The sequence below is a fragment of the Hemicordylus capensis genome, chromosome 16 (genome assembly GCF_027244095.1).
Source record: "Hemicordylus capensis ecotype Gifberg chromosome 16, rHemCap1.1.pri, whole genome shotgun sequence".
NCBI lineage: Eukaryota > Metazoa > Chordata > Lepidosauria > Squamata > Cordylidae > Hemicordylus > Hemicordylus capensis.
In genome coordinates, this window is record NC_069672.1 from 12318857 (window position 1) to 12337705 (window position 18849).

The 18849-nt window shown below is 47.7% G+C and overlaps 1 protein-coding gene across 7 annotated transcripts in view; it reads right to left on the minus strand.

Annotated features, from left to right (window-relative positions):
• Positions 1-18849, minus strand: part of TTLL10 (tubulin tyrosine ligase like 10) — a 130617-nt gene that overhangs the window by 3279 nt on the left and 108489 nt on the right. For 5 of the 7 annotated variants that reach the window (XM_053280920.1, XM_053280919.1, XM_053280923.1 and 2 more), the window contains 9 exons: positions 11164-11253; positions 9501-9666; positions 8993-9186; positions 8648-8762; positions 7977-8062; positions 6938-7109; positions 4581-4752; positions 3621-3761; positions 2843-2959 (listed from right to left, as the gene is read on the minus strand). In XM_053280920.1, coding sequence (XP_053136895.1) covers positions 2843-2959; positions 3621-3761; positions 4581-4752; positions 6938-7109; positions 7977-8062; positions 8648-8762; positions 8993-9186; positions 9501-9666; positions 11164-11253 — 1253 coding nt within the window. The remainder of the gene's footprint in view (positions 1-2842; positions 2960-3620; positions 3762-4580; positions 4753-6937; positions 7110-7976; positions 8063-8647; positions 8763-8992; positions 9187-9500; positions 9667-11163; positions 11254-18849) is intronic. The other 2 variants (XM_053280921.1, XM_053280922.1) reach the window with 2 other exon arrangements.

Genomic DNA, 18849 nt, shown 5'->3' on the forward strand with positions numbered 1-18849 from the left:
GTTGCTAAAAGGGAAATATTTCACAGTCGCCACTAGAGGGCACTAAAGACCCATCAAGGATTTGCCTTTGGAGTCCCTCATTTTTCCCTTTGGCCAGGAAGGGGGCAGCATCCACACAATCACAGCAGTATATTTTTGTTCTTTTGAATCGGTGAATCGGTGGCGTGCGCATCGGTGGTGTGTGTTTTGCTTCCTCCTGGAGGAAAATGTTCTTACATATATTGACTCTTTCTTCTAAGGAGATGGGGTGTATTTCCTATTCCATGGCAACCCTGCAAAGTCAGTTAGACTATGGTAGGCTGAGTGTTGTCAGTTACGAGTGAAGGCAATGATGATCCAGATAACATTGCCCTCCCTCTCAATTGGCTTTGTGACATATTGGTTGTGCCTAGACTGTTTGTGTTGCATCAGGACCTCCAATGTGATCCCTAACTGGCTGGGATCACAATGCCCAGCAAGAAGACACAACTGGGGGAAAGTGGTGGCAATAGAGCCTTCAATCAGGGGAGTGCGAAGGCATGGACCAGCTATGTGGTCCCTGATTGGCTGGATCACTCTTCCCAGGAAGAAGATGTCATTTCAGGGGAAATGGCAGCAATACAGCCATCAGTCAGAGTAGTGAAAAGGCATGAGCAGGATATTTGATCCCTGACTGGTTGGAAGTATGATTCCCAGGAAGAAGATGCCGCTTAGGAACAATTACGACAATACAGTTGTCAATCAGGGAGGATAAAAAGCATGCTGTGATCCCAGACTTGCTGGAATCATGGTTCCCAGGAAGAACATCAGAACATAGGAAGCTACCTTCTACCGAGTTCAGACCATTGGTCCATCTTGCTCAGTATTGTCTTCACAGACTGGCAATGGCTTCTCCAAGGTTGCAGGCAGAAATCTCTCTCAGCCCTATCTTAGAGATGCTGCCAGGGAGGGAACTTGGAACCTTCTGCTCTTCCCAGGGCAGCTCCATCCCCTGAGGGGGATCTCTTCCAGTGCTCACACTTCTAGTCTCCCATTCAAATGCAAACCAGAGTGGACCCTGCTTAGCAAAGGGGACAAGTCATGCTGACTACCACAAGACCAGCTCTCCTCCCATAGACCAGCATTTTTTAAAAAAAAGATACAGCTTGAGGGGAATGGTGGTAATAAAGCTATCAGTCAGGAAAGTTAAAAGGCATGAGCAAGTTATGTGATCCCTGACTGGCTGAGATCACAATTCCCAGGAAGAAGATGCTACTTGGGGGAAATGGTGACAATACAATGAAATAGCAGGAGCAGATGGGGAGAAGGTGGGGGAATTCGGAAGAAACGTGCCCCTTCCGAAAGCATCAAAACCATTTACCACACATTCAGCACTTCCCTGATTGTTTGGCCTCTCATATACCAAGAGGATATCAGTTTCGACTGATCACTGACTACGAGTTAAGAATCCAAATAATGATTGCAAACTGCATCGGCTATGTGTTTTATCGAAAGGCAGAGGGTAGAATACGAGAGAGGTACATAGCAATAACTTGAATGCATTATTTTCCTTCCGCAGTGCTATCGTGTGTCCGTACAGATTAAAATATCAAAAGAAAACAGGGAGAGGCTCGCTTAAGCCTTCTGGGGCCATGTTTGTGGAGCGACCGCTTTTAATTAACCGCTCAGGGCCCGACTACAATGGAGCGATACCAGATCCTCCCGTCTGAAGTACGTTCTCCGCAGCTGGCGCTGTGCGTGCTGACCCCGAAGGGAGGCAATTGCTGTTGAAATGGGAGATGTGACAGATCGGATATACTCCGTCGCCTCGGATTCTCCCCTCGCTATTCACGTCCCCCTCGCCTATAGAAAGTGGGGAGGAGTCCCGGATCGGCGCCAGGGCTGTGGGCCGCGTCAAGCTGCCACATCGCGTTAAGAGTCCGCTCCTCATGTCCTCCTTGGCAAACCTCCTCTTTAGCAAAGCATCAGCTGCTGCGGGGAAGCTGTCAAAAGCATAAGGGATAGCCTATCAGGCAGGGCAGGGCATAAAGGAGACCTGCATCCAGCCAGAACAGGCCTCATGGTTGGCTCCAGTTGCTACTTGACCCTGGGTGATTTTATAGGGGACAGGAAGCATCAGCTGACCCCCTCCAGCCTATCAGGTGCAAGAGACTTCCTGGGAGGGGCTCCCTGTAGTTCTCGCATCTCGCCAGAGGTGGCGCCTGTGGCCTAACATCCTTCAGGTTACTGGTCACAACCGGTGACTTGAGCACATCATGAAGAAATTGTGTGATGGTCCAGTAGTGTCACAGTCGTAGGGTTTTCGGCCTGGATCAATGCAGCTGCCTCCGACTGAGTCAGACCCTTAGTCCATTTAGCTCAGTGCTGTCAACACTGACAGGCAACAACAGTCCAGGGTCTCAGGCAGGGGGTCTTTGCCAGCCTCACCTGGAGATTCTTAGGGCCGCTGAATCTGGAAGCGGGGAGCTTTGATTTCAACGGTGCTGAGGCCGTAGTTGGAAGGGGCTGAAGTTCAGCGGTAGAGCATCTGCTGTGGCTGATTGAACCCCCAGGTTCAATCCCTGGCAGCATCTCCAGGTAGGCCTCGGAGAGATACTAACTTGAAACCTTGGAGAGCTGCTGCCAGTCCGTGCAGACCTTACTGCGTTAGATGGGCCAATGGCTTGACTCAGTCAGCAGAAGGCGGCTTCCTAGACCCCAATGAAGGAAACTGGCAATTCCTCTTTGAATTTCCATTTCTCCTTGCAGGGAGCCTGAGGCGCTCTTTAGAATGTGACTCTGTCATTCCAGGTCCAACCCTTCCTCTCCGCCCCCAGCTGCCCCACCAGGAAGGCCAGGAACCAGCATCACAACCCCACAGTACCTTAAAGTCTTCGTCGATCAAGAAGTCACAGCCGATGAGATCAAAGTATCCCAGCTTGCAGTCCAGCTTGGACTTGACCGCCTGGAAACACTGCAACATAATCTCCTTCATTCTCTTCTGAAAGACACACAACCACAGGCAGGTTGGGTGACATCCAGAACCAAGGACGCTGCCTCCGGAGCCAGACCCTTGGTTCTGCTTGCTCAGGAATGCCTACACTAACTGGCAGCTGCTCTCGGAGGTTTTGGGCAAGAGTCCCTCCACCTTAACTGGAGACGCTGCCAGAACGGAAGGACGGAAGGAAGGAGAGAGAGAGAGAGAGAAGGAGGGGGGGAGAGAGAGAATCCCTGTCCTCAAAGAGTTCACAATCTAAAATGCTACCTTCAGAAGAACTGATGCTTATTCTATTATGCTCATCCTTTCTGACCAGCATTCTGATATATTTCAAGCAACTGTTGCTAAATTCTGCACATGTATAATTCACAAATTGTCTGTCAATAAAGGCAGTAAATTCTACTCTGGCTAACTTGACTGCTAGCACATCAGTTTGAGAGATTGGTTATATGGTTTGCACAATTCCCTGCTTGCCCCTGATGATGGTTTTCTCTTGTTGCTGTGATTTGAGTGTGACGGTGAATCACCGCAACACAGATCTGATCTGAACCCTTTCGAGCACCCGTCCCCTGGGATGACAGTGATGTCCGGGGATTCTCTCTCTCCTGCCCCAGAGGTGGATCAGTGCCAGGTGTGGGGAGGAGAAGGAAAGAGACCAACGTACAGTAAACCCATTGAATACCCAGTCCTTGGGCAAGCCTTTGATGGGGCGGAACCTCTCGTTGACGTAGGTGTTGAAGCGGCCCATCGTCCAGACGGTCTCCTCTTTGACGTGGTTGTACATGGGACTTTTCTTCTGGACATACTGAGGGTGAGAAAGAGACAGCAAATGTGCCTTTAGAGCTGCACACCGCGCGTCGATGTCAGATGCATGATGGTAACCTAATGGGCACTTGGCATTCGCTAGTGCGTTTGCCGTATTATTTTACCCAGATCCAAGATGACTCTGAATTTAAGATGGCCCCCTTAAAGTAGGGGTGAAATTCTGGTTAATCCTGCATTTACTCAAAAGGAACAGGACTCTGGATTTAAAATGAAACACACACACACACACACACACACACACACACACACACACAGAGATTTCTATTATTATAAAGCGTGGGGGGAACCTGGTCTTGGATTTGGGTAAATACAATATATTTGGGCCTATTCAGCCCAGAATAGCATCACCTGTGGGTGTTGTCACCTTCAGTTCCTTTTTAGACTGTAAGCGCCTTGAGGGCAGGGAACCATCTTCAGGCCCTCTTGTGAAACACAATCTGGCATGGCACTATTTACGTACTTACTTACTTATTTATGCATACTGTCCAAAACACACTTCTCTGGGAGGTTTACAATAAAGCACAAATTATTAGAGATGTACATATCAGGCAGTATAGAAATATGATAGATAGACAGATGAAAACAAAATCAAAACATTAAAACAGTTAAACATGTAAGAAGCATGTTAAATTCAGTGTTGGTAATGAGACCCAACCATCTCTTGCTTGAGTCCAACAAGTTTAAAAACAACATTAAAAGATTCAAATATTAAAACCATCCTCCGAAATAAATCTCCCCCACATACAAACACACACACCAGGAAACCTGGGCAGATCGGACAAGGTCTCCGTCGACTCACCTGATTGGTCAGGTGAGCAATGAGGTCTTCCGACTTAGGGTCATAGTTGAGACATGTAAGACGGACGTAGCCATGGCCAAAGAATAGCATGTAAGGGACCGTGCAGGCGATTAAGAGATATGAGCGGACGTCAAATTTCTTCCCCTCCAGAAGCAGAGGCCGGTCAATATACCTGCCGGGGTTGGCAAACATCAGAAGGATTATCTTCATGCTTCACAACGATTATTTTGTATGGCTCCATCACTGTAGGGAAGCAGTCTGCAGGCCCCCGCCCCCAAGGAGCCTACAGTCCGGATGTCTTGCAGCAGGGGAAATGAGAAAGGGAAGGAGAGTTCTGAACATATGGAAAGACAATTGTGGAGGTTTCATTTCAGCCGGGGTGAGAATTAAGGGGTTGTAAGGACAGGAGAAATCGACCAAGGTATGTAAAAAAGGCAAAGGCCTCTCTTGCTATTAACAGCAGGGCAGGGGATTAGAGAGCCCTTTGCCCATTTGTTAAAGTATTGGAGAAAGAGGCCAAGGTACATAATAAGGCAAAGGGCTCCCCAAGGCCTCTCTTGATGTTCTATCTATAGGAGAGGGGATTAGGGAGTCCTTTGCCTGTCTGATTCAGTGAAGAAGGAAATGGCCAAGGTACATAATAAGGCAAAGGGCTCTCTAAGGCCTCGCTTACCATATACTCGGCAGGACAGAGGGTTAAAGAGCTTTTTGCCTATTTGTCTCGGTGGAGAAAGTGACTAAGGTACATAACGAGACAAAGAGCTCTATTGAGGCCTCTCTTGTTGTCCGCTGTGCAGAAGAGGGGATTAAAGAGCCCTTTGCTGGTTTGTTTTGAGACAGGAGAAAGGGGCCGAGGTGATTCTCATTTATTGAGCAGGGGGAGAGTAACTGGCCCAATCCACCCCCAGCACAATACCTCCAGTGACTGTTGCTGGTGTCTATCTGATGTTTCTTTTTAGATTGTGAGCCCTTTGGGGACAGGGTTCCATCTTATTTGCTTGTTATTTCTCTGAATAAACTGCCCTGAGCCATTTTTGGAAGGGCAGTATAGAAATCAAATCAATAATAATAATACATAATAAGGCAAAAGCCTCCCCAAGGCCTCTCTGGCAGTCTGCCCTGCTGCAGAGGGGATTAGAGAGCCCTTTGCCTGTTTGCCCTGGAAGAGGAGAACATGGCCGATGCCCGCAGCAAGGCAAAGGACTCTCTTGTATGTCCATCTTGCGGAAGAGAAGATTTCAGAGCCCTAATCTAGGTCCCCACTTGGGAAGAAGAGGTTTCTGAATTCCACCTGCTGTATAATGGCCGTGACGGCAGAAATATGGATCGGCTGGCCTTTTCTCCTTTGAGTTGACGACGCTGGCCTTAGTCATTGTATGTGCTTTTCTTTGCAGAGGCAAAAGGTAGAATACGGATATGAATAGTAATAAAAGGCTTATGTGGGGGCAGTGTCTTTGCTATGAGTCCCAAAGCTCCGGGTTGAGCCTCCGCCTTCCTAGGAGGCTGGTGAGACGCCGCGGATGCAGCTGCGTGGCGTTCGCGGCCGATTCGGCTCACGCAGGACAAAGTCCTTGGCGCGCATCTGTCGCTTTGAAGCTCGCTCCTTAGATTTCCTGACAGAAATAAGCTCTGATCTCCACCCCCTCTCTCCCCATCCACCTGTTCAAATCCTAATGACCGGTCTGCCAACGACATGAAAAGCGGGCCTCTTAAGGCAAGGCTCTGATTGCAAACCGCAGGAAATCCTCTGGCTAAGAATCCTCCACTGCTTCGGCGGTGAGGAAACAAAAACATTGCCGCGAGCCCAAAGGAACCACCTGCTCAGGGAGAGAGGTTGGTCGCAGCGTCTCTGTACGACTCCTTGATCTGGCTGGATCTTCTCCTAATCAGTTTCCCGTGGGGGGATTCCACACCCATCTTTGCTTTGGCTGCGTTTGGACCATTCGCTCTAGGGCTGAGGCAAAACGCCAGACCCATATCCACCATTCTGGTCAGGGGCAGTAGAAATAGTCCACCATTTTGGTGACTGGAGGGGCACAGGGCAAATTCCGAGCGAATGAGGGGGGGGTGTGAAACTCACCAGGGCTCTCCCAAGTGGTGGACGCCATTTTTGTTTTCCCAACGTGCCCCGGAATGATGCAGCATCGTTCCTGGGGCATAGTTCCCGGGGCATTCTGGGAAAATTAAAGTGTCAGCCATTGCTGGAAGAAGACAGAACGTACACCAACGAAATCTGCCCCCTTAGCAAAAACCAAAATGTCCCACCCCTGAGGATACAAGTTAGCATTCTCATTCAAGCAGCCAACATTTCTCCCCAGGGAGGTGTTACAGAACCTCCATGTTCTTGAAGAGTCTACCTTTGCACGATCCTTGCCTGGGGGATTTTGTATGGGACTTTCTTGTACATTGGATCCTCCTCGACACTCAGAAGCTTGGCTTGTAACTCTCGGACACTGGCATAGTTTTTCAGGAGGAAAATCCCCCGGCCTTGGTTGGAGCCGGTGGGCTTGCAGATCCAAATATGGGGCTCTGCAGGGGAGAGGGAGGGAGTGAGGGAGACAGAAATGGATAAAGAATGAGAGAGAGAGAGAGAGAGAGAGAGAGAGAGAGAGAGAGAGAAATGGATGAGGAGAAGGAGAGGGAGAGAGGGAGGGAGGGAGGGAAGGAAGGAAGGAAGGCGAAATAAATGGAAAAATAAATAAATGGAGGGGGGAAGGGAAGCGAAGGGAAGGGGAAGGAAGGAAGGAAGAGAGGAAGAGAGAAATTGAAAAAGAAAAAGGGAGGAAGGGAGGGAAAATAAGATGGTGGGAAGGAAGGGAGGGAGAGAGGGAGAGAGAGTCATTTCGATTTAATGTTTTTGCTAATGTTCCTAAACGTTTGACATGTTAATGAGTCCATGTACGTACACAAACATATAAGAACTTGAAGCAACCCAGTGAAACTGATTGGAATGGAAATTCAGGACAGGCAAAAGGAAGGACTTCTTCATGCAACGCAGAATCCATTGACAGACTCTGCTACCGTTCAGTGCCTCAATGGCCCCGAACCTCGATGGCTTCCAAAGGAGACAAGACCAATTCATGGAGGAAGAAGGAGAAATCTAGCAGTGGTGACTCGTCCCCAGGTCTACATGGAACCTCCCTGTCTGGAGGCAGTCTACTGCTGAATGCCAGGTGCTGAGGGGGAAATGTTCGGAGAAGCGATCTGGGCTAGATCAGACCTTTGGTCTGGCCCAACAGGGCGGTCCTTCTGCTCTTCATTTCCAGTATCTGTAGGGATGATGGTTCCCCACAAGTTTGACTCTGAGAAGGTACATCCCAATTGCTTTGATTTGGCCTCTGGACAGGGACGGGGTTTAGGGAGGTGCAGGCAAGGATACACCCTCTTAACGTTCACCTCTGTAGATTTCGAAGAAGATCTCACGCTCGTCCTTGGTGTCCAGGCGAAAAGTCTCAGGGAAAAAGTCCTCCATTCGCAAGACCCTACAAAAACCCAGGGTAATGGTTGGGTTCACACATGCCGGTACCTCACCTGATAGGCAAATCATGAGTTTTACCCCCCCGGCCTTCCATGTCTGTCAAGTTTCTAGTCCCTCTGGCCTTCAAGTCCTGCAGGAACTGGGTGGGTAGTTCAAAAATATCTTGGCAGCCCATTGCGCCCAGGAAGAGGGAGTTCTCCGATTTGGGTCCCCAGAGGTCTACAACTCCCATCATCCCCAGCTCTTGGCCATTGTGACTGGGGATGATGGGAGGTGTAGTCCCAACATCTGAGGACCCCAAGACTGAGAATCTCTGAGCTAGGAGCTTGAAGTATATTTAAAAATACAAGCTGAATTCTGATTTATTTTTATTTTATTTTTAAGGAAGCTGAATTCTAATTTGGATTGCTGGGAAGTCACACCACACTCTGCAGCTTTTCTGGGCTTTTCCAAAACTCTGGCATTCACAGAGTTCTGAGATCCAGCAGCTTTGATATACTGAGGAACTACCGTGTGTAATAAGCCAACACAGGTATTGTATTTATGAGGTACATTCAGCAGAGGGTACAGAAATCGTGGTGGGGCTTACTTGACGTTTTTGCTGATTTTCCTCATGATCCGCTCATATTCCCTGAGGTTCATCAAAAGGCCAATCTTGGTGGTGAGGATCTTGTTATTTGGGATCTGGTAAAGAAGCTGTTCCCCTGTGAGAAAGAGGTAGGAGCAGCCAGCATGGATTATGTGGGTCACACACAGAAAGCACTGAATCAATGGTCTTTACTCAATGCACCGTAAATGTATGGACGCTGCTGCCACCAGGGATGGTAAGCTATCAGCGGCCAAATACTGGACTCTGACAGGCAGCAGCTCTCCAGAGTTTCAGGGCAGGAATCTCTCCCACAAAGGGACCCTTCCAAGATTCCTTTCCACCCACCTTCTCTCGGAATATCCTGCCATTTCTCCAGGCCAAGGATTCTCCCGGTCCACCCTTCCTCCCCGCTGCCAGTACCTTCTCTGAAGTTGTAATAGGTGTCTCGGAATTTGGTCTCACACCACTTCAGGATGTAGTCCTCCCTCCGGTTGTCATGGATACGCTGCCACCCTTTGCTCTTGCAGTAGAGGTTCAGGCTGCACAGAAAGGCAGGAGGCCTTTAGCTTATAGGGTGTGGGCGTTGCCAAGCATCTTGGGAGGCGTGGCTTATATTGTGTAGGGTTGTGGCCACGGAACCTGGGGGCGTGGTTTATGCTGTGTAGGTGCATGGACAGCTACCTGGGAGGCGTGGCTTATATTGTGTGGGGCGTGGCCAAGCAACCTGGGGGTGTGGTATATATTGTGTAAGGGGTGTGGCCAAGCATACAACTAAAGGGGGGGAACACAGCCTCTCCCTCTGTAGCAGAGGCCACGGAGAGAGTCGACCGCCCCAACGGGCGCCTGGACTTACATGTCAACCCCATTCGCTCCTCCAAGGTAGAAGAAGGGCCCCGATCCGGGGTCTTCCGGCTTCTTCTCTTCCAGATGACTCATTCGGGGTGACGCTTTGGGAATCCCTCTGTGCCCTTTGGATTTGGTTTCATTCGTCGGTTCTCCTTCCGTTGGGTTAGAAGTACCTGAAACGAGAAGGGAGGAGACGGGTTCACAGAGAGCGCCTGAATTCACGCCCCTTGCGGAGTCTCAGGGTGACGAGGGTGACGGCCTTGACTGGACACCATCAAGGCACATGGTGCTTTCGGGGAGAGTACGGATCCTCATCTGGAGAAAGCAAGCGGTTCTCTCCTTCTACAGCTTCCGTTCTGAATCCGCTCCCTTCGCAAGGCTGCACGAAGCCTCTGAAGTTTCCCAGAGCAGGAGGGGAGGGCAAGTTGGTTCTCAGGGGGTCAGGAAATGGAACCAGGCCAATTAATTGGAGAGGGAAAGGCCAGGGCAAGTGCATGACCCCATGGAAGAGAAGCGGGCTCAGGCCGCACAGCTTGGAAACTCCTTGGCCAAGGGCTTGGTTCTTCCTTCTCAAATTCCCCAGCTTTCCTTTGCAGAAAGGTGCTGGGTTTTGTTTAACACCCTCCCGCAAAAATAAAAAATAAAAAATGAGTTAACGTCAGCAGTGAAAGTGAACAGCACAGACAGGGATGCAGTGTCGGAGTCTAAAGTATAGTTGGGATATGGAAGGGGCAGCCACACGCCTTCAGTGTTTCCATTTTGTTGCTCTTCCCTTTGGTCTGTGCTCGCAAAATGCTGCAGAGGGAGATGGGTGTTTTGCTGGAATTCTAAAAATAAAAATAACAATGGGAGAGTTAAGGGTAGACTGCTTCCGGACATGGAAACTCCATGTAGCCGTCATGACGAATAGCTGTTGGTAGGTCTCTCTTCCTCCACAAAGCTGTCTAATTCCCTATGAAAATATTCTAAGCGAAGCTATCAGGAACTGGAGTGAACAGCAGAGGAAAAGTTCTCCCAAGGCCGCTGTTGCTGTTTTCACAGGGGAAGAGAGGATTAAAGAGCCCTTTGTCCTTGTGGGTGAGTCTCTGGGCAGGCTCAGGAGATTCGTGGGAGAAGCCAAATACGCTTGCATTGGGGAAAAGAGCCCTTTGCCTTGGAGCGAGAGTCTCTGGGCAGTCTCAACATCTTCACTGGAGAAACAAAATTGCATTGGGAAAAAGAGCCCTTTGCCTTGGAGGGAGAATCTCTGGGCAATCTCAACATCTTCACTGGAGAAAAACAATTAATTTTGCACTGCGGAAAAGAGCCCTTTGCCTTGGTGGGAGTGTCTCTGGGTTCTCCCACCAAGGCAACACATTGTGACGGTGAGCCCACCCAGAGACTTGCCCACCCAGAGACAAGGCAAAGGGCTCTTTAAATTTCTCCTCCCTGGGTGCTAGCATTTGCTTGAAGACAGAGCCCCTAGTCACTGCAAAGGGATATTATCAGCACCTCTCAGTATGGCTGGCACAGGAAGTGCATTTCAGGCTCTCTCCCACAGTGAGACATTTGAGCATGTTTGTGGGAGAAGCCAGAAGGGTTTCTATAAGACAAATAACATTTTCCGAGATGATTGTGATGCTGGGTGACCTGTTGCTATCAATGCCTAAAGGGAACGAGGGGGTGCCTACTGCTCAGCTTCTGTGTCTGCGAGTCTTTCAGAACTGGGTTTTCAAACATGTGCACAGAATTGTCCCACCGGCTTGCGGAACGCTTGGAATCTGCAAAGGAAAAAGGACAGAATGCTCTTATTAAGTGTGAAGCCTCCTGTCCCTGGCAGTCACAGGGCATTAGGGATGTGCCCGAATCAAATTTTCAGATTTGATTTGAATTTGAATTGAAACTGGCCGATTCGATTTGAATTCGAATCGAATTGGCCCAAAACAGGCCAATTTGATTCAAATTCAAATCAATTTGATTCAAAATTGAATCAATTCCACCTATTTGGGCACATTTCGTTTACTAATCAGGGCACATGAATGCTTTTTAAAAGGTGCCGTAATGTCCCTAAACTGTCGTTGAATCGATTCAAATTGATTTGAATTAAAACTTGGCCAATTTGATTCAAATTCTAGTTGAATTACCCTTTTAAGGGGTGATTTGATTTGAATTTGAATCAGACAGATTCTAGTCGAATTGATTCACACATCTCTACAGGGCAATGGGTTAGGGTGGGAGTTAATGGGCATTCACAAGAATGTTAAAATGTTAGGATGAGAGGATTTCCCCTCAACTGTTGTCATGCTGGTTCACTTTACTCTTGACGATGCATTCTAGAATGGGCAAAGCAGAATTTGCTGGGGTTGTGAAACTTCTGCAATTGCATTTCTGAAATCTGAACACGTAATTCTGAAAAATTCTGAAATCAGATTTTTCACATTTTTGAAACTTGAAATTTCAATTCTGAAAAATTCTTAAATTGGATTTTTCACATTTTTAAAACTTGAAATTCTGAAATCACACCTTTGAAATTGTATTTGTTAAATTCTGAAAATGCAATTTGGTGAAATTCCAAAATCACATTTTGACATTGCATTTCTGAAAGAAATGCAGTTTTGCATTGGCATTTTTGTCATGCTCAAATTAAAATAAGCATAGGAAGCTGCCAAACAGCATCAGACCCTTGGGCCATCTAGCTTATTACAGTCAGTACTGCCTGGCAGAAGAATGCTGCTATCATTGTCATTGTTTAAGGTCCAGTTCACTCACATAGGAAGCTGCCATATACTGAGTCAGACCATTGGTCCATCTAGCTCAGCATTGTCTTCACAGTCTGGCAGCAGCTTCTCCAAGGTTGCAGGCAGGATTCTCTTCCAGCCCTATCTTGGAGATGCTGCCAGGGAGGGAATTTGGAACCTTCTGCTCTTCCCAGAGCGGCTCCGTACCCTAATATATTACAGTGCTCACACATCTAGTCTCCCATTCATATGCAACCAGGGAGGATCCTGCTTAGCTAAGGGAACAAGTCCTGCTTGCTACCACAAGACCAACTCCACACACACACACACACACACACGTCTAGTTTCCAGGTTGATTTTAAAATGCACATATTTACAATTGTTTGCATCAAATGGTAAATCTGGGCTCAGACCCTATAAAATGTAATTTTAAAGAATGGCTTTTCCCATTGCTTATAGATCAGTGAAGAACAAACTGACAGAGAACCTATAAAGATGTAGAGATATTTCTCCAAATTAGAAATTCTCTGAATTTTAGGATTCTGGAAGGACCGTGAAATTTCAGAGATTTTTCTCGCCGTTTCACCCTGTCCCTGAAATGTGTCGGGGTGTTGTTTTTATGGGTTAGCCATTCTTAGCAGGAGAAGAGAGGCCGGATACTCGAGCGTGTCTCTCGGAAAGGTTGGAAGCAACCTCACTGCTAATGGGTCCCCACTCGGGTCCTGTGATGGCCTGTGATTTTCTGCTGCCAGTGTGAAAACGGCATATTTCACGGCCAACGGGAAGGGACCCCAGCAGGCCTGTGAATTTTTATCATTAGGTTCATGAAAACAATTAGGCAGCCGTCCGGTTCAGGAAGCCAGCTTGCACGGCTCAATTTGTTCCTAATGATGCCTGGGAGACATCTCCGGTCCGCATAATATCGCGGCGAGAGAAGCCTGTTGGTTTCTGGAGGGGGGGACATATTGAGCAGTTGGAGACAGGAGCATTTTGTGATGAGGGTGGTCATTTCTCTGAGGCCAGAATGCCAGGTTGGCATTGTCTATGGGGAGGCTCTGGTTGCAAAGATCACTTGGAAACTGTGTCTCCCAGAGGCATTTGGTGGGCCACTGTGTAAAGCAGGATGCTGGACTAGATAGGCCTTGGGCCTGATCCAGCAGGGTTCTTCTTATGTTAACAGGGCTTTGTGAAATGGGCATCCGATTCCAGACACAATAGAAACCGCTCCAAAGACGAGGATGCATTATTTTACGGTTCAGAAATCCGAGTCGCGCACAGATGTCGTTTGATCTGCAGGGCTGCCGAACCTTGGCCCAGCTGCTGATGTTGGACTACAATGCCCATCATCCCGACGACAACTCCGACAACTCCAGCCACGAGACTCATTGGACGGCTCTGGGCCAGTCGCTTCTCTCCCCGCCTAACCTACCTCGCCGGGCTGTTGTGAGGACAAACGTTAAGTGCGCAGACCGCTCCGGGCTCCTTCAAGGAAGAGGAGGCTAGCAATGTGAAAAGGAAAGGAAACGAAACGAGAAGATGCCCTTGTACACTCTAATGTTTGGGAAACGGCCAACACAACAATAAATCCTGCTCTCTGTTCGTGTGAGGAAACTGCTGGAGGATTAGGGTTCCCTCAAGGTCATTCTCTCCAGCAGGGGGTGCAATTGCAGCCATCTCGTACCTGCCAAATTCACCCCACGGCCTTGCTTATCAGACGGTATATTTGTAACCCTTTTCCGGCTGTTACCCAGGTGTCTTTGCACTCCCCAGGTGAGCCTCACCTGTCTCGAAGCTCCACCAGAAGGCTACGTGTAGGGCATCAAATTTCCCACGATTGCCTACAGGTCTTTCATCCATCCATCCTATAAACCAGAGCAGTTTGATAAGAACTTTGGGGGGTGGGGGGGATGGAGTGGGGGTGGCTTTTCATCAGAATCTCTGCACAACTTACACACGGTGGATTCACGCACGGAGCAGGACCTCCTTGATGGCCGGAAGCCATGGCAAGGTAGGAACCGGAGGTTCGCCTGCCCAATGGAGAGATCTGGCCTACCTTACAAGGTGGTTGTGAGAATTACTCTCACAAAGTGTTCCTCCCGCAAAGTAGCCGTGGGGCCCCCAAGTTGGAATAGGAAGAAAGTTCTTCTAACCCAGGGCTGCACAGCCTCCACCCTCCAGCTGCCAGTGGACTACCACTCCCATAATCCCCAGCCACCATTGTCAATAGGGATTATGGGAGTTGTAGTCCAACATCTGCAGGCACATGGGGGAAAGTTCTTCTAACCCAGGGCGGCACAGCTTCTGCCCCCCACCAGCTGTTGTTGGACTACAACTCCCATCATCCCCAGCCCCCACTGTCAATAGGGTTGATGGAAACTGGTCTCGTTCAGCCCTGCGCAACTCCTGGCCACTTGAAAAACTCCTGAGCTGCTGCAGTATCCTGGATTTCGAGCAGCTCCGTCCCCATCTGCCAGCTCATCTCGTTATCTAATCAGAGCTCTCCAAGCTGAGGACGCCTGACCAGGAGAGCCCCTGTGTAAAGCTTCATTAGTATTTTGGACCGTCTCTCACTGCTTAATTGAGAACCGGTGTCTGTGCTGGAGAGTGCAGCTGCCTCTAACAAGGGCTGACGACAGCCCTGATTGGGAAGGATTTTTTAAAAAAAATCATCTTGGAGTTGCCTCCTCCAAATCAGAGTCTGTAGCCCATCAGTCATTCTTTTACGAGTGTGTGGTTCCCATCGGGCTGCAAGATTCCCACACAGAAACACCTACAGCTTTCCAGAAACCTGGGCTGACCCCTGTTTCCATATGCATATATTTGCAGATGAGGAAAACAAACAAACAATTGTTCTGAGGAACAAACCCTCAAGATTCCTTTTTAGATGCCATGTGCATGGATCACAGCTGTCGCCATCTTGGAAGACGCATTCCCTGTTCTCGCTTTCTCCCAGGAGAGAATGCCTCTTCTGAGATGGTCGACGGTGCGTAGGCAAAGTGTCAAAGATATATCACATTTCTACCCAACCCACGGTTTACTTTGAGAGGAGGGGAAAGGAAGGGAAAGATGGTATATACTATTCGGCTTTTCATCAAACCCAGGATTTGGGAAGAGGCACTTTTCTATGAATTTCTGTTTTTTATTAATTTCTTCCTCGCAAGCCAGAATTGACAAACCATACTGACTCAGAATATGCTGGGCTCGAACTGTAATGAAGTTGATTTGTTGTTGTTACAGAGACCGAATGTCTTAATCAAACAGAGCAAAGAGAAATGCCTATGAAGCAAAGGGGGAAATATCCATGAGCCGGGCCCACAAATTTTAGTCATTCGCTACTGTCTCAGGGGACGAATGATCATAGTGATTTTTAGCTGCACCTAGAAATGGGAAAGAGGCGATAGCATGGGTGATTGGTGTGATCACCCTTTCTTTATCCCTACCCTCAAATGATTTAGGTAAAGTTGCAGACATTTTTGCACAGAGGAAATGATTACTGTCCGGGTTAGAGTAATGAACAAATGGTTATGGCCCATCTCTGCATGGAGAAATCTTTGGAGGACATTCCCTAGTTCTGTTTCCATCCTTCTGATGACATCGATTTCTTTACTGATTTTATTTGTTTGTTTGATTTATATACCGCCTGACTCCAAGGCTCTGGGTGGTTCACCAAAATAAACACCGTGAAAACGAAATAGAACCAACTATTAAAACAGCAATTGGGAAATTGAAAGCATTCAGAGATGACAGCAATTAGAAAATTTGGATCAGCAATTAAACATTGAAGACATTCAGAGATGTTCTGATTTATATACCGCCCGGAGCCACTTTAGAAAGGGCGATATACGCATCAAAACATCTCTGAATATCTTAAATGCTTAATTGCTGATTAAAATTTTTAATTGCTGTCATCTCTTAATGTTTTTAAATTTTTAATTGCTGTTTTAATAGTTGGTTTTATTTTGTTTTCATGGTGTTTATTTTGGTGACTGCCCGTCCGTCCTTATTAATAATGCCGCCATTCCTAAAGTGGCTCAGGGCGGTTTACGCTAAAATCAAAAATAAATAATCAAAATCAAAAACCAATTTAGAACAGAATAAAATGACAATTAAAACTAAAGTGTGCCAAGTCAATTTCAACTCCTGGCACCCACAAAGCCCTGTAGTTGTCTTTGGTAGAATATAGGAGGGGTTTACCATTGCCTCCTCCTGTGCAGTTTCAGACGATGCCTTTCAGCACCTTCCTATATCACTGCTGCCCAATATAGGTGTTTCCCATAGACTGAGAAACATACCAGTGGGGATTCGAACCGGCATCCTTCTGCTTGTTAGTCAAGCATTTCCCCGCTGGTTAAAACTAGATATCATTAAAAGCCAGGCTAAAAAGTTGGGTCTTTCAGGCTCTCCTGAAGGTCTCCACAAGGAAGACGATCCTAATCGCTAAAATTTTACAGCAGTTTTTCTGTTTTGAAAACTTTTAGAAGTGTTTAAAACACCATCGCCCATTTGACCACCACAGGTCTGATGGTCAGGACAATCAAAGTGCGAGAACACACTGAAAGCTGAACGTTTTGCCATGCAATCACCACCTCCGAGGTGTAAAGTGAAGTGTGCGGTTTACCATGGCCATCTCCTGTTCAGTATGAGATGCAGGCCTTGTCAAAAATCAACAAGGAGCATTCGCCCCCCCCCAAATATTGCTGACCACCCCAGCTGGCCCATGTCCTAAGAGGGCAACCAAAACTATCAGAAGGCTGGAGCCCCTTCCTTACAAGGAAAGGCTGCCGTGCTATCAAGCTATCATTTCTCGTTCCTCCAAGATTTCCACTCGCCCGCCTAGAGCTGAGCTTGCCAGAGCAGGAGACGGAAGGAGCTGAGCTAACCTGAGCAGCAAGGAGGTCTCCGGAGTGTTAGGAAGGGCGGGAAACAGAGCAGCAACCTCCTGCACACCTTTTGTGTCGGGGGGTTTGGTGGTGAAGCTGCCTCCCACTCTGAAGCCATCTCCTCTAGAAGCTGACCCCCACCCCCGGCTCACAATGGCGGGGCTGTGATGTCAGCCTCTGAGCCACTCAGCCTGCCAGCCAGGGTTCTGGAGGGCCCCACCCTCAAGATCTCTTCACTGCAGCCCAGGGGGAGAAGGGGCCATCTTAAGGGCTGCAAGTGGAAATCGACAAATTACGCGGCACGGTAATCGGGGAGAGAGGAGGTCAGGTGTGGGCAGCAAGTTGCTGTGCCCCACAAGGCTGCTGGAAAGGGGGTTGTGAGAGTGGAGGCACAAAAGCTTCCCCTGTTTTCCTTGAGCGTTGATATTCTGCTGTCAAAACATGCACTATTCTACGGACTAACTGGGGAAAGCCAGGTCTCTGCCCCCAGGAGCTTACAATGAGATGTTTGCACACGGCTGCGCATATATTTTTAAGGTGCGTCTCAGAAGCTTCCCCGTGGCAGGGACAGAGGTCACCGACGTCTCCACTGGCAACAACCTGTCCGTCAAGTGTGTGTGGGAAACCAAAGTAAAGCCTAGATTCTAAACGAATCAGGATGCTTCTTTCAAAGACCTTCTTTAAAGAGGGCATGAGGGAGGCAATGAAATTCATTGGTTATTGAGTGTATGAACTTGATTATGCTTTGGTGTTCTTTTCCCTCCTTCCACGGTTTCCCCCCTGTGTGTGATTTTGGGAGCGGCTCAGGATTGGTTGATTGCCTTCAGTTCGTTAGCTGGATCATGGTGTAGAGCTGTATTTAAGAACAAGACCTCAGCCACTTTTAGCACTGAGGGTGATGTCTTGCTTCGAAACGTTTGCTCTTTTGCTACGTCTGTGGTTTAGTTTTCGAGTTTTTAAACTTTTGAAAGTTTTTAAAACTTTTGAATGTGTTTTAAACTTTTGAATGTTTTTTTAAAAAACTTTTCAACTTTTAACTTTCAATTGTGCTTTAAAGGAGGTCATCGGAAAAAGCTTCGAAGCGTGGAAATGCGTATCTCATCACCCTTATACCGTCTTATTTGAATCAGGATGCTTGCTTGGACAGGGATGGAAGGGAGGGGACCCTCCGGCAAGTAGAGAGAGCATCTGAAATGGCCCTGAACCCTTGTAAGATTTTTTTTAATGACAATATGACCCCTTAATGAGGCCTAGATTGTCTTACTTGAGGTGGCTACCTCAGTTTCTCTTGTGGTACATACAGCTCTGCATATCTCATCATCAGAGGAATCTGTCTGCAGCGTAGCCGGTATTTCAGACAAAATCACGTCAAATGGGCCCATCTTTAATTCACTTTTAATTCCAAAATTAGGCAAAGAGAGATGCTGAATACAAAGATCCATAAGCCTTCATCATCACCACTGATATGAGGAATCAAGCATCTTTATTGTGGCCATAGACCAGCATTAAGGAAAAATACACAAGAATAGATAATACAGCTGAGCAGATGTCAGATGACAGCTTTGCCTTAACATTTACTATTTTGTTTTAAATATTATTGCACACGTTATTATCCATTATTGTTTTCTTGTTTTTTATGCTGGTCTATGGCCACAATAAAGATGATTGATTGGTTGCTATTAGACATCCTTGCCTTAAAATGCATCGTCCTGAAGCTGCAAAAGGCCATTTTTGTGCCCAGAGTTTCCCCCCACCGTTC